The sequence below is a fragment of the Stegostoma tigrinum genome, chromosome 7 (genome assembly GCF_030684315.1).
Source record: "Stegostoma tigrinum isolate sSteTig4 chromosome 7, sSteTig4.hap1, whole genome shotgun sequence".
NCBI classification, from domain to species: domain Eukaryota; kingdom Metazoa; phylum Chordata; class Chondrichthyes; order Orectolobiformes; family Stegostomatidae; genus Stegostoma; species Stegostoma tigrinum.
This window is the reverse complement of record NC_081360.1, coordinates 96,408,284-96,424,031: the sequence shown is the minus strand read 5'-3', so window position 1 is coordinate 96,424,031 and position 15,748 is coordinate 96,408,284. Positions and strand designations below refer to the sequence as shown.

Below are 15,748 nucleotides of genomic sequence, written 5' to 3'. Positions count from 1 at the left end.
AGGCAGAGACAGGTTGGACTGGTTTTGGGATGCAGTGGGTGGAGGGGAAGAGCTGGGCTGGTTGTATGGTGCAGTGGGGGGAGGGGACGAACTGGGCTGGTTTTGGGATGCAGTTGGGGAAGGGGAGATTTTGAAGCTGGTGAAGTCCACATTGATGCCATCGGGCTGCAGGGTTCCCAAACTTGTATAATCTCCCCTCATAGCTTAACCCTCCGAAGCCCAGGTATCGTTCTTGTAAACTTACATTGTACTCCCTCCAATGCCAATGTATCCTTCTAAATGTGTGGTACCCAGATCTGCTCTGTGTTCCAAGTGGGGTCTAACTAGGATTTTGTGTAACTGCAACATAATTTCTGTGTCTGTGTTCTCCAGTCTTCTAGATATTAAGGCCAGAATTTCACTAGCTTTCTTGATTATTTTTGTAGCCTGTTTTGACATTTTTAAGATCTATGCACCTGAACCCGCAAGCCTCTATCGGCATTTGTTGTATTTAACTTTACACCATGGGCTGTATCCTTTTATCCTTGCTTGGTGTTAAGCAGACTAGAGATTGCCTGTTGCAGGCACTGGACTGAAATGCGCATTGGAAATGGCGAAACCCATGCTACAGTGCTCATTAGATCTTTGTTGGATGAGGCCATTACTTTGCAGTTAGCCACAAGAAACATGGGCCATGAAAGTGGGTGTAATTGTATGAACTTATTTAAAAAAAACACTTCTTCGGTTGCCCCTTCAGTCAATGATGGCATGCAAGAATATTCATAAAGACATTGAGATACCCAAGTGACAAACAAGGCCAAACTTGTTTTGAAAACATGGGTATCCAATGCAACCCTTTTCATCCATTTCTACCATGTTGTTCTTGTCTCAATATGTTTAGAACCTAGTGAATATCAACATCTGTAATGGCAATAAGCTTGCTTCACTTGAAAGTTAGTAGCAATTGTGTCTATCGAGTTGCATTGAATATTTCCAAGGCAGATGGGGTGATGTTGTGAAATTGGGACTTTTTATTCTGATGCTGAGATGGTTAAGCGGTCTTCAGGTCTTGAGGTGCCTTGATAAATTCAATATAAATTCAGTAGATTGTTACACTAATCAGTGAGAAAATGGGGACCAATAACCAGATGAATTACATTTACATTCTTCTTGGATAGATTATTGTTCAAGTAGAATTCATGAACAGATTTTTTTCATAGTTCTGCCAGCACACTTGCACTCTGTGGGTGCTATAAAACTAAGTGGTTGGCCTTCCTGCCACTCACTTGCCTACATTTGCCAGAATTTTTCAGGGAGGGTTGGTGGTGGGGGAGCATAATCTAGCAGCACCTTTGCTTTGCTCGGGGTGCTTAAGTGGCCAGTTATCCTGTTGGTCACAGTTTTGAGATTGGTGGGGAGAATATGAGGCTTGCTCAGGTGTCAGGTGGGAAAATGGGGATCGTGTTTATCACTGGCTCCCCTTTGTGATTAGGGCAACCCCTTGCAGGTGCTACCCCTCTAACCAGCCCCAGCTCAGGCTTTCGCAAACATGTACCCAACATGACTGAATGCCCTTCTCATGGGGCCATCTTCCTGTCCTCACTATGGGTCCTGTTTGCTTACATTTTCCTGCGTTTCTGGCACTTGAGAACCTGAGCACAGTCTGTATGCCCCAGTGGTGCTCACAGCTCCCCTGAAAACCAGGGAGCTGCAGGCCAACCGGATAAAGCATTAACTGGGTTTGGGGCTGCTGATATTGTTTAGTGGCTGTGCAGGAAACAATATCATCTGAAAAATCATGTCCATAAATCACCTATTGGAAGTAGATTTGTCACTTGTAAAAGAAAGCAATTATAGGGGATAAAGAATAAGCAGGAAAATGGTGTTAACTGACTTTTGGAGAAACATTCCAGTGCAGAATGGACAGGTCAAACATGTTTATACGCTATAACAATCTGTATCTCATTAAGGGCAACGCTGAGTTCAACTGGGTTTTATGTTTGACTTTGGTATGGCAGATTGAGTTTCTGTATTCTGATTGTCGGACGTGAGTCAGTGGGCCGTACTATTGCCTCTGAGTTATAAGATTTAACATTCAAGACCCATTATCGATGCATAACCACAAAATCCAGGCAGGCACTCCAGCTACACCTTTCATGTGAAGCGTTAAAACAAAGGCCCACATGCCATTTCTGAGGTGATATAAAAGATGTCCGGCAATATATTGAAAAAGACCTGAGGTCTTCCTAGATTCTTGAACAATGCTTACTCTCAATCAATATCAGTTTTAAAAAAATGTGCTGCAGAAAGCACTGATTTTCTGGTCTTTACCCTTCTGCTGTCTATGAGGACTTGCTGTGCATAAATTGACGACTGTATTTCTCGCACTACTATAACTCTAACCCTGTCAAAGTAACTATATTTCAAAATTACTTGCGACATCCTCATGTGAAGGTTGCTCTGGAATTGCAAGTTCTTTCCTGTTAAAAAGAAACTGACTATAGACTTCTCATAGTTTATTAGAAAATTGCAAGTTGGAAAATTCAGTGCAGAAACCAAGAGAGCAAAAGCTTACATAATTTGATTTACTGTTTCAGTGACTGGCCAGTTTCAAATGTCTTAGTCTTAAAGATAGGGTTGTCATAGAAATATTGGAATAAGAATAGGTCACTCAGTCTATCAAGCCTGCTTCACATTTTCAGATAGATTATAGCTTTTTGCCTCTGTCCAGGTCACCTTCCTGTGCTATCTCCATATCCCAAGATGTTATTAGTCTCTGGAAATCCATTGATGCTTGTCTTCAAGATGATCAACAATTGATCTTCTGCAATCCTGTGTACGGAGAACTTCAAGGATTCATCACACTTGGATGAAGAACTTTCGTAGAATTGGCAGTGGAACTCTCTCAGAAATTCCAGCACTGAATTAGGCTATTGGCTGTGCAATTCAGTTCATTCCCTTTCCTGTCTTGATTTTTTTGTTCACGCACTGATGCAGTAATTGCTGCAGTCACATTATTGGAAAGGAATGCAGTAGACTTTATGCCACCGGAGTGTTGTTGAGTGTAAAAATAGACCATCAGCCTACAGTGATAAATCCGAATTCTGTATTCAAGAACTTAGTGGCCAATACCGTTACAGACTTAATAGAAGCCAAAAGATGCTGTAAGTCAGGAACATAAACAGAAGTTGCTGGAAAAGCTCAGCAGGCCTGGCAGCATCTGTGAAGAAATAAAAATCGGAGTTAACGTTTTGGGATAACAAATTGTGGAGATGGATGAACACGGCAGGCCAAGCAGCATCTTAGGAGCACAAAAGCTAACATTTCAGCCCATGTTTTGGGCCTGGTGACCCTTCTTCAGAACTTGAAATGTTAACTCTGATTTTTTTCTTCACAAATGCTGCCAGACCTGCTGAGCTTTTCCAGCAACTTCTGTTTTTGTTCCACTGTTACAGACTGCATCAGTAAGTGTGTAGAAGACTGCACACTGAAGAAATTAATTCCAAATGTTTCCCAACCGGAAACCATGAATGAACCGGGAGATCTACTTATTACTAAAGCACAGGTCAGGTGTACAAGTCGAGCAGCCCTGACCTACGCAAGAAATCCAAGTACCATCTTTCCAAGGAGATCAGAAGTGCCAAGAGACAATACCAAACTAAGCTTGAGACACAGACCAACCGCATGGACACCCATCAAGCAAGGCTTACACGACATAACAGACTGCAGACTGAAGCTGAACAGAATTGTGGGCAACAATACATCGCTTCTTGGACCGTGCATTTAGATCCTGTGTGGACTAGCTGGTGGGAGTAATCACAGACATCTTTAATCTCTACTTACTATGATCTGAAGTCCCCACCTGCTCCAAGAAGACCACCATCATCCCGGTGCCAAAGAAAAATCACGCAGCATACCTCAGTGACTACCGCCTGGTGGCTCTGACCTTCATCATTATGAAGTGCTTTGAGATGTTAGTCATGGCTGACATCAGCTCCAGCCTACCAAGTTGCCTTAATTGTCTGCCAGCATTTCACCAACCGGCACAACAGATCCACAGCAGATGCCATCTCTCTGGTCCTACAATAGTCCCTGGAACATCTGGATAACAAGAATACCTACATCAAACTCCTACTTATTGACAACAGTTCTGCCATCAACACCATAATTCCGATCAAATTCATCTCTAAACTCTGTGACCGAGTTCTCAGGTCACCCCTCTATAACTTGTTTTCTTGGCTTTCTGACCCATTGACAGTAATCAGTAAGAATAGACAACAACTCTACCTTCACCAAAATCCTCATTGTGAGGATTTCTCTCAGTGCAAAAATAATCAATCAAGTCCAAAAGGTTATAGAATATTGTAGCTCAGAAGGATGGCATTTGTCTGTTGTACCTGTACTGGCTTATTGTCTTATCCAATTAGTTCTACTCCTCTGCTTTTTTCCCATAAGCAACTAAATTTTCCCATTCAAAACCAGGTCCAGTTCATTTTTGAAAGTATTGCTGAATCTGCTTTGACCATCCTTTCAGGCACTGTGTTCCAGATGACGAAAATGTGCTGCATTTAAAAAAAAGTTATTTTCACTTGCCCTTTGGCATTTTTGCCCATTATCTTAAATCTGTGGCCTTCACTTCCACTGGTGGCAAGGTTGGTGACCAGAGTAGACATTGTGAAATTGTCAAAACTCTTCCTAAATTGGAACATTCCTCTTCAGTCTCCCCCTTGCCTTCTGTGTGCTAAGGTGAACAATCTTGGTTATTCTGACTTGCTTGACATTCTGTTTTAAGAGTTTTCAAATTGATTTTTGCTTTACAGTGAAAGGGTGGAAGTCACAACCATGTGTTTTCAATATTTGTCCTGTTCATCCCTTAACCCTGACTCTGCAGTCAGCTGAATGATTGATCATTGTCAGCAGTGGGAGTGCACCAACTCTGTGTTGCCAATAAAATGGAGGGCACAAGATGTGTGGGAAAAAAAGTCAGAGGTGTGTGGCTTTATTGTTTGCCCAGATTTGCTAACAGTTAAATTGCATTTCATGATTTAGTATGAGGATTTTCATTCTTGTTGTCATTCTACCATCACAGCAGATTAATTTAAGATGGTTTTGTAGTTTAATGTTTGTTACCCACGTTTGTCTAGCCTTACAACTTAATATTGGTTGTCAGAGGACGTTGGGACTGTTTTTATTTTGAGAATTTCTTTCCTCTCCCCTTTCCTGTTGATTTGCACAAGTTGTCTTTTGTTAGTCCCATCAGTACAACAGTCTTCAATTGCCATGTTCAAACTCAACTTAATCTGTTGAGTGACATATCAAATTAATTGCTTGTTCACTTTTGCTTAGCTTGCAAAATCGTAAGGAAATTGCTTTCCAAATGCAACTGTGAATTGGAAAGCTTGCAGTGTAATTCAGTAAATAGAGGGGAAAAAAAAACTATCATTCTGCATGCAAACTATGTGTCACTGAACCCCATGATGGGTAGAATTGTGAAATATCATGTTTCTGTTTTGTGAGTAATATGATAAATAGCAGTGCTCAATTATGGTAATTTCAGGCAACATCTTAATGAAGAATAGTTAAGTTTGATAAAACCTGATAAGAAATCCAGCATGCTGATGAGAAATTTTGGTGAATTGCTGAAACATTCTGTTTTGCTACCATGTAATGCAGACAAAAATGACATGAAACAAGAATAGGTCAAAATAATTTGTATTTATATAGTGCTTTTAAAGCAGTAAAACGTCTTTTAAGTTCCTTGTAGGAGTGTTATCAAGTGAACTTGGACAAAAATATGCTACATAAGTTATTAGGGCAAGAACATGTCCAAGAAGTAGGTTTTAAAGTGAGAAGATTAAGAAAAGAATACCATGGCTGAAGGCTCAGTTGCTAGTTGCGGCATGATTAAAACTGGGGATGCACAAGAATCTGGAATTGGAGCAGGGCAGTGTTCTACAAAAGTTGAACAGCCAGAAGAAATTAGAGATTTGAAAAGCTGTGATAATTTAAATGTCACACCATTGTTGGATGGATAACAGTGTGGGTCAATGAGTGTAGGGGCTGAACAGGATATGGACAGCAGAGCTTTGGATGAACTGATGTTTATCTATTCAAACTGGTCAGTTGTACCTTTTGGACCTTGAGTGTAACTTTACTTTTAACTCTCCTTTGGCAGTGCAATCACTGCTTTTGGCTGCATTCAGAACTTATGCAGCATTTAATGAATTCCTTGAATATTCATGTGGCTTGTTTTTTTTAATGATTTTACAATCTCAGGACATCTGATTACAAATTACGAAGACTTTTGAGATATGGTCAGTGTTGTAATACATCTTTCTCAAGATTCTTTATCTTTGTAATATTTAGGGAGCTCAGTGGTTAGCAATGCTACCTCACAGCACCAGGGACCTGGGTTCAATTCCAACCTCGAATGACTGTCTGTGTGGAGTTTGCACATTCTCCCCATGTCTGTGTGGGTTTCCTCCGGGTGCTCCGGTTTCCTCCCACAGCCCAAAGATGTGCAGGTTGGGTGGATTGGCCATACTAAATTGCCCATAGTGCCCACGGATGTTTATGTTAGGTGGGTTAGGCATGAGAAGTGTACGGGAATAGGCCTGAGCGCGATGCTGTTCGGCGACATGGTGCAGGCTTGTTGGGCTGAATAGCCTGTTTCCACACCGTGGGGATTCTATGGTTCTATGATATCACACAGCATTCCAAACCTGTGTACAACAAGATCCCAAAACCAATGAGGTAATGACCAGATCACTTGTTTTTGTTATGTTGATTAAGGCACAAATGTTGGCTAGGGCATTGTGGAAAGCAAGCCTGCTCTTCTTTGAAATTGTACCATAGGATCACGAACATCCACTGAAGAAGGAAGGTGAAACCTTGCTTTAATCTCTAAGCTGTTTGACACTGCAGCACTCACTCAGTATTAGCTGTGGAAGTTTTGCCTGAGATTTGGTGCTCAGGTCTCTGGGATGGACTTGAATGCACAAATGTTTGACACCAAATGAGTGCTGACTGAGAAACACATGAGGGATTCAAGCCTCTTGAGGTATATGTAAAATCTTACTTCAATGATGACTTAATTCTTATCCTATAAAGCACTTAGACGGCAGTGGTTCCTCATGCATATGCTGTCATGATTGACGTCTTATGGTTCATGTCTTTTATATATGTTGCTATCCCTCTTACTCATGTCTTCCACCAACAAATGTCCTTATGTATGGACCTGGAACAAACATGCTATCAAAGCTCAAGCTTCACAAGGTTCAAAAGAAAAATAACAATTTGAAGTGTATTGCCACTTACTAATTAGTATTTGTGACAACACTGTCACCAGCTATATTTCATTTGCTGCTAAGTAATTACATCTGTTAAAGCAGTAATCAGCTCAGTTGCAGTGCTGGCTAGGAATCGTGCCCAGAAAGCAGTATCTCCTGTTTTAATTGTTGATTGAAACCAACAACACGTTTTCTGTTGGAATGAATCTCTCTGAGCAAAAACATACTTCAACTGAGCATTGCAATAAACAAGTGTATCTGTGACTGGCTTCTGCTGTGCTTTGCTTTGTCGAGTGGTGTGCAAGTCGCAGTTGGCCTCTTCTTGGGTAGCTCGAGCAGCAAGGACATGAAATGACATGCAAATGACTAAATCTTCAAAATTTGTTCACAAGTTTTAAGGCCAAATGTGACCTTGGCCAAATGGACACTGTCTACAGAAATTTTATGGCTAAGGGTTTATGTAAATTCAGGGTATTTGTTTGGTTGCAATTCGGATCTTTGTTTTGGCTGAGTTATTTTATAAGGGAGTCCCGTGAAGAATGCAACCATGGAACAGATGGCATGAGAGAAAAGGAGGACATGGAATCCCCAGCGATCAGTTTTTTTTAAAACTAAAAGCATCTCGTTTAGAGTCAGAGGACCCCGGTGGCTCCATTACATAGTTTAGAGCTTTGTATATTTTTTGAAGATAAGTCAAAAGTTTGGCGTGTTGTTGTTAAGTTGAAAATAACACAGCCATTGCAGTTTGGCACATTGCTTCATGGGAATGCAATTAGTCACAAAGCAGGTACATCAAGAAATGAAGATGGCAAATGGAATGTTGGTCTTTATTGCAAAGGGGGATGGAGTATAAAGATAAGGAAGTCTTGGCAGAATAGTACAGGGCATATATGAGGCCACACAAAGAATCATAGAAACCCAACAGTGAAGATAGAGGCCATTTGACTTATTGAGTCAACACTAACTCTCGGAAGAGCATCCTGCTCAGGCCCACCCTACCATCCAACCCCCATAACCCTGCATTTACCATGGCTAGTTCACCTAGCCTGCACATCCCTGTACATTCAAAGATAATTTCCCATGGCCAAACCACCTAACCTACACATCTTTCAACTATGGCAAGAAACTAGAGCATCTGGAGGAAACTCATGTCAACATGTGAAGAATCTCCCGGTCAAGATGGCAGTGGAGCCAGGTGGTCCAGCTTGAGCTCCTCTCCTCCTTCTGTTTGTTTCCCATTATCTTTTTTTTTGTCCTTCTCGTTCCCTTCTTAGTGTTCTCCCCTGAGGTAGAGCTGCCGGAGCCTCTCTTGGAGTGGGGATGGCCCTTAGGCCAGAGGCTCTCATGAAGTGTGGACGGCCAGTGGGCCGGAGGTTCACATGGAGTGGGGACGGTCAGTGGGCCGGAAGCTCGAGCGGTGTGGGGGCTGTTGTTGGACTGGGGACCGGTGCAGGCGGTCAGTGAATTCTAAGCCTGGACAGACCACATGTGGAAGCCCTGTGTGCTGATCTACTGAGGGATTCTAATGCTTATTTTTTTAACTTTGTTCTCATGTTTATAACTTCTACTATGTAATCTTTCTTTGTCCTTTTTAGGTACTTTTTAACCTAAGATGGCGCATATGGGATGACATTGTAAACTGCCACTGTACTTTTCTACTTCAGTGCTTGAGTACACATGACAATAAAGGATATTTTAATTCTGATTCGATGTGCAAACTCCACAGAGATAGTTACCTGAGGTGTCACTGATACTTGAGGCCGCAGTTCTAAGCAAAGAGTACTGTTTTCAGTAATCATTACCTTTCACATACGCACTTTGGGAGCAGTTCAATAAATGGTCACTTAGCTGACTTTCAATGTCAAGGAGTGAAGGACCTCACCAATTTTACAAATCTGCCACTGAAAGCACACTGTCAGCGTGCAGAACAGCCTTGTATGGCAACTGCCCTGCCCAGGACTATAAGAAACTACAAAAGGTGGTATGCACAACCAAGACCATCATGGAAGCCAACCTTCTGTCCATGGACTCTATTTACATGACTCAGTGCCCCGGAGAGGCGATCAACTTCATCAAAGGCCCATTGCACCCCAGTAATGCTCTCCTACAATCTCTTTCGTCAGGCGGAAGATGCAGAATCTTGAAAATGCACCAGCAGTTTTAAGAACAGCTTCTTCCTAGCCATTATTAAACTGATAAATGGATTGCCTAGCCTCAAATAATGCTGATCCAGCTAATGTTGATCTTACCTAACGCATGCCCTTTGTGAAGTAAACTTTAAGCCTCATAAAGTTATTTTTCCGCTGTATGATTGGCATGTCCTTTGATTTCTACAATCTGCTTGTAAACAAATCTTTTCACTTTACTTGGTACATGTGACAATAAATAAAATCTAACCTAATCAAATTAAGCTACAGTTGAACAAGTTAGCTCTATTTATTTTTTTATTTTTATTTTTATTATTTTTTTATTTTTTTAATTTTAATTATTTTTAATTTTAATTTTTATTCCTTTTCTTTACATTCATGTGATGTACATTATTACCCATCATTAGTTGTCCTTCAAAAGGAGATGGTGATCTGCTTTCTTGAACCACTGCTGTTTATTTGCTGTACGTAGCTCCACAATGGTAGAGAATTTCAGGATTTTGACCCAGCAACATTGAAGAAATGGCGATACAATTCCAAGGCAGAATGTTGGATGGCTTGAGGAACTTTCAGCTGATGATCTTGCCGTGTATCTGCTGCCCTGCCCACTGCAGTGGTGGTGGGTCTTGGGTTTGAAACATGCTGTCTAGGAGCTAAGTGAAATTCTGCAGCGCTCCTTCTCAATGGCAGATGCTACTGCTACTAAGCAACAGTGGTGCAGGGAATGATGTTTGTAGCTACACTGCCAGTCAAGTGAGATGTTTTGTCCTAGGTGGTGCCAAGCTTCTTGAGTATTATTGGAGCTGTGCTCGTCCAGATAAGTGTGGATTACTCCTTCACACAGCTGGCTTATGCCTTATCAGTGGACAGGCTTTGGGGAGTCAGGAGGTAATTTTCTCACTGCAGGATTCCTAATTCCTGTGACGAAAGTATTTGTATGACTAAAACTGAAGTTGCTGGAAAAGCTCAGCATATCTGGCAGCATTTGTGAAGAAAAAATCAGTTAACATTTCAGGTTCAGTGACCATTTCTCAGAGCTATCTGACTAGTCCAGATCAGTTTCTGCTCATTGATAACCCCCAGCATATTGATTATGGGAGGCTCAGATGGTGATACCTTTGTATGTTGAGGGGGCGATGGTTAGACTTTCTTGTTAGAGATGGTAATTACCTGTCATTTGTGGCATACAAGTGTTACTTATCAGTTGTCAGTCCCAACCTGGATATTGTCCAGGCCTTTTTACATTTGGACATGGTCTTCAATATCTGAGAAGTCGCAAAAGAAGCTGAATGTTGTGCAGAAATTGACAAACAGTCCTGCTGTATTTTGAACCTGTGTCTCCTATAATTCATCCCTCCACCTGGGGGAAAAAGCCTCATACTTTCCTCTCTATCCATGCCATTCACAATCTTGTTGAGGTTGGTTGGCTCGCCAAGCTGGTTTGTTGTTCCGCAGACTTTTGTTACTGTGCTTGGTAACATCCTCAGTGCAGCCAGCTCGGTGAGCCAACCAAGCTCAACACCCACAACCCGGGCTACAGATCTACTTCAAAACCTTAGAATTCACAATCTTATAAATTTCTATCAGGTTGCCCCTCAACCCTCCTACATTTTAGTGAAAACAAACCCTGTTTATCCAACCTTTCTTAGCTAAAATCCCTCATACCAGGCAACATCCTGGCAAATCTTTTTCTGTACCCTTTTCAAAGCATCCACATGCTTCTAGTGGTGTGGTGACCAGAACTGTATACAATATTCCAAGTGTGGCTTAATTAAAGTTCTTTAAAGTTGCACTATAATTTGCCTGTCCTTATAGTCACTGCCCCTTCCAATGAGGGCAAGCATGCTATAGGCCTTTTTTTACTATGTTCTTTTGGCTTAGAAATTCAATACTCCCCACCCTGAGATCATTCTCCATCAATTCCTTCTCTTTGGTGAACAGCAACACAAAGTATTCGTTTAGGACCTCACCTCTCCCTTCTTGGCTCCACGAAAAAAGATTCCCTCCTTTGTCCTTAAGTAAACAACCCTTTTTCTGGCTACTCTCTTGTTGTTTTTTAAATCTGTATAAAAAGCCTTGGGATTCTCTTCAATTCTGTTTACTAATGACTTTTCATGGCCCCTTTTAGCCCTTCTAATTCTTTGTTTCAGTTATTTCCTACTTTTCTTATATACTTCAAGGGCTTTGTAGGTACTCATCCTTCTAGACCTTACTTATGCTTCCTTTTGACTGAGGTCATAACATCCCTGGTCATCCAAGATTCACGTAACTTGCCATACCTATCCTTCATTCTCGCACGCTGCTCCTGAGCTCTTATCAATTGCCATTTGAAATACTCCCACATGTCCCAAATCAGTGCAGTTAGTGGAGGTTTTCCTCCTGATTTTCATTGATTTGAGTTTTTCCTAGGACCCCTTGATGCTACACTCAGTCAAATGTGAATTTGATGTTAAGGTTATCAATTCTCACTTCACCTATGGAAATTAGCCCTTTGGCCCATGTTCCAACTAAGATTGCATGAAGTCAGCAGCTGAGTGGCCCTGGTACAACTCAAACTGAGTTACTGAGCAAGTTATTGCTAAGGAAGTGTTGCTTGGTAGTAACAATGGATGATGATATGTTCCATTGCGTTACTAGTAACTGATGAGCAGTAATTAGCTGGGTTTGATCTGTCCTTTTGTTTTTGCATATAGGATGTTCCTTGGAAGTCATTTCAGTGCAGCTGCAACAATGTGGAAAACTTCCAACCTTGGAAGTTTTCCACATTGTTGTAGCTGCACTGAAATGGCTTCTCCAGGAGTGTGGCAAGTTCTGGTGCACAAGCCTTTCATACTATTGCCAGAATGTTGTTAGGGTCCATGGCCTTTGCAGTATCCAGTGCCTCCAGCTATTTCTTGATATAAAGTGGAGTAAATTGAATTGGCTGAAAGGTGGTACCTGTGATGCTGGGAGTCTCTGGAGACACTGAGATGAATCTTCTACTTGGCACTTTGGCTGAGGATTGTTGAAAGAATGAATACGCAGTTTTAAGTGATTAGATTTTTCAAACCTTCTTCTATTTAGTGCAGTGATAGTGCCACACCACACGATGAATGTTGCAATCATTCAAAACTGCATTGACAAGTCAGCCTGGTTTAAGTGCTAAAGTCTTTGGTTTGGAGCTCAAATCCATAACCTTCTGAAGCAAAGCTGGTAGTGCAGTACCAAGTTATAGCTGGTTCTCAGGTTGCATTATCAGTAAACCAAATATTAAAACTCAAGCCATGATTCGAACCAGAGAAAATTGGAACTGCAGATGCTGGAGAATTCAAGATAACAAAGTGTGGAGCTGGATGAACATAGCAGGCTGAGCTTTTGTGCTCCTAAGATGCTGCTTGGCCTGCTGCGTTCATCCAGCCCCACACTTTGATATCCATGATTGGAACCATTGGCTCCTTGTCCATCTTTCTTTCTCCTTTGGTTTTGGAGTCAGCAGAAGGCGATAGTTATGAAATCTTGCTGTGATCAGCACTGCATTTCCAAGTCTGCAAAGATTGATGTGTACGAGCAGGTGATGTGGTTGATTCCTATATGGGTCCAAAAATTTTTTTAAAATGCCAACTTTAAACCATTTCTCAGTATTCAGTTAGAATTGAATTAACCTGCAAGCTTTGTATCATGAGATAACAGGTGGCGTTTCTTGCTGCAGAGTTTACTGCTGTGGATGTATTCTTAATGCGTATCATTGTTTTCTCCCTTAAGGTTCTGTTTGTTCCCAGACATTGGTGGCACTATGTGGAATCCTTGGATCCTGTTACTGTCAGCATTAACTCCTGGATTGAACTGGTAATGCATACAACCTTACTTCTTCCTTCATCCTGTGAGAAAATAAGAAAGACTTGCATTTATATCACGTCCTTCATGAGCGTCAGAAGTCCTAAAATAAATGCAATTACATACGTTTGAATGTAGTCGCTTGTAAGAACATATCAGCCAGTTTGTGCAGAGCAGCTTCCACAAACAGCATGTGATCATAATGAAATGCAAACCTTTCTATCTGCCTCCACCTCCTAAGATGAGCAGTTTGCTGAGAAAGTGAAGTACAAAGCTGCTGATGAATTTCTGTGTCCGCACTTAGTGCTGACTGTTCGGTAAAGAATATCTATTGGATTCTGTTGAAATGTGAACTTTAACTCTTTCTATTAGAATATGTGATTGAATTTTAGAAATGTTCTAAAATACCAGCATGATTGCATTAGGTAGACTAATTAGCCCTATTAGATGGATATATTACCAAAAAAAAGCCTTTAACTTCCTCATGCAGATGTAAACTGCATGTGCCCCTGGAGTTGTGTCATAGTGCATGGTAAAACAGAAGAAAGTGCCTAACTCCATTTGAGGCTGAGCTTTAATATAAACAAAAATTCTACAGACGAAAGAAGAATAGAAGTATCATGCATAGCTAAGGACAATGAACGGTACTTTCAGAGCAACTGGCAACTTAATGCAGAATGTAACAGTTGAGAACTCTGATAGCTGTAGTCAGTTCATTTTAACATATTGCATTGGCTTCATAAATGAACTGTTGCAAGTTAGCTACTGCAGGGATCTGTGGTAGTACAGTTACTCCTCACCATCCGTACTGACTTGATGACTATGTAGTCAGTTTCAGGGAGTTCGTGCAAAGGCTTGTTAATGGCAAAATTCTGGCCGTGGAAACAAGACTACATTCAGAAAGGAAGAATGGGCCAGTATCTATCAAATGGCGTAAGAAGTTGACACGTGTTGTGTTATGCAGGCCTGCTGCCAGGAGTGTATCTGGCAGGTCTCTGTATAAAAGTCAGAATTGATACTTGGGTGTTTTTGTGTATTAATGTCTGAAAGGCTACAGTAAGGTCAAAATGTACTGTGATGTTCTGTTAAGATGTGAAATACTGTACAAAATAAGCACTGCCATGCCTTTGTGCAAATCTTTCTTACACCTCATCAAAAATACAGTTTCATCCCTTTTATACAAAGGCTTACCCCATCTTGCATTCTCAGTAAAATTTGGATCATCCAAAACTCTGCTGTCGGTATTCTAACTCCTATCAACACCCTTGCGATAGTACATACAGACAAGGAATGACTGTAAGCCACTCAGCCCTTTCAGCCAGCTCCACCATTCAATAAAATCGCAGCTGATCTGGTTTTAATCTCAACTGTACATTCCTGTATTTCCTTGATAATGTTTCATCCTTATTGTAATCAAGAATCTACGTAACCCTTCCTGAAAAATATTTCAAGATCCTGACTGTGCTCACTGACAGATATAGTTCCTGGCCGAGCAGTTCCATAATTTTAAATTTTCATCTGTGTTTCCAAGTCTCTCATTAACATTGTCCCTTGAACTCCCTCCAGCTCTAGAACCTCTGGGATATACTCACTCCTTCTATTCTGACCCTTTCAACATTCCCAGTTTATATCCTTTTATATTTGCAGCTTTACTTACCACTGCCGAAACTTCACTAAATATTCACCTTCTCTCTCTGCACCTTCAAAACACTCCTTTAGACCCACCACTGTCCTAATAACTCTTAAGATGGATGGATGACTTGAATTAGGTAAATAAGGAAGTATCAGAGCACTTCAGGAGCAGGTATGAAGCACAGAAGGCCCATTGCCAGCAGTTTCTTGGTAGTGTAACTACTGAACAAACTGGTCAAGTTCAAAAGGACATATCTGACATTCTTCTCTTTTTGTTAGCGAGGGGAGGTAATGGACTAGTAGTATTATTGCTGGACTGTTAATCCAGAGACCCAGATAACGTTCTTGGGACCCAGATTTAAATCCTGCCATGGCAGTTGATGGAACGCATGGGCGGACTGCAACAACTGTTTAGTCGGTCACAAAAGCAAAATGGGTAAGAGGGCTAGTCCCTGGCTTACAAAGGAAATAAGAGATAGTATCAGATCCAAGGAAGGAACCTACAGATTGGCCAAGAAAAATAATAAATCTAAAGATTGAGAGCAGTTTGGAATTAGGCAAAGAAGGACCAAGGGTTTGATTAAGAAGGGGAAAATAGAATATGGAAGTAAGTTTGCAGGAAACATAATAAATGACACTGAGTTTCTATAGGTAAGTGAAGAGAAAAAGATGGGTAAAGACAAACGTAGGTCCCCTACAGACTGTAATGGGGGGAATGTATAAAGGAGACAAAGAAATGGCTGAGGAATTGAATACATACTTTGGTTCTGTCTTCACAAAAGAGGACACAAATCAGATACTGGAATTGTTAGAGGATGCAAGATTTAGTGAGAGGGAAGAGCTGAGGGAGATCAATATTAGTAGAGAAATGGCATTGGGATTGAAGGC

General features: G+C 41.1%; 1 protein-coding gene across 1 annotated transcript in view; it reads left to right on the top strand.

Moving 5' to 3' along the window:
* Positions 1 to 15,748, top strand: part of hspbap1 (hspb associated protein 1) — a 114,025-nt gene that overhangs the window by 73,546 nt on the left and 24,731 nt on the right. Inside the window, exon 6 of the mRNA XM_059647529.1 lies at positions 13,157 to 13,240. Coding sequence (XP_059503512.1) covers positions 13,157 to 13,240 — 84 coding nt within the window. The remainder of the gene's footprint in view (positions 1 to 13,156; positions 13,241 to 15,748) is intronic.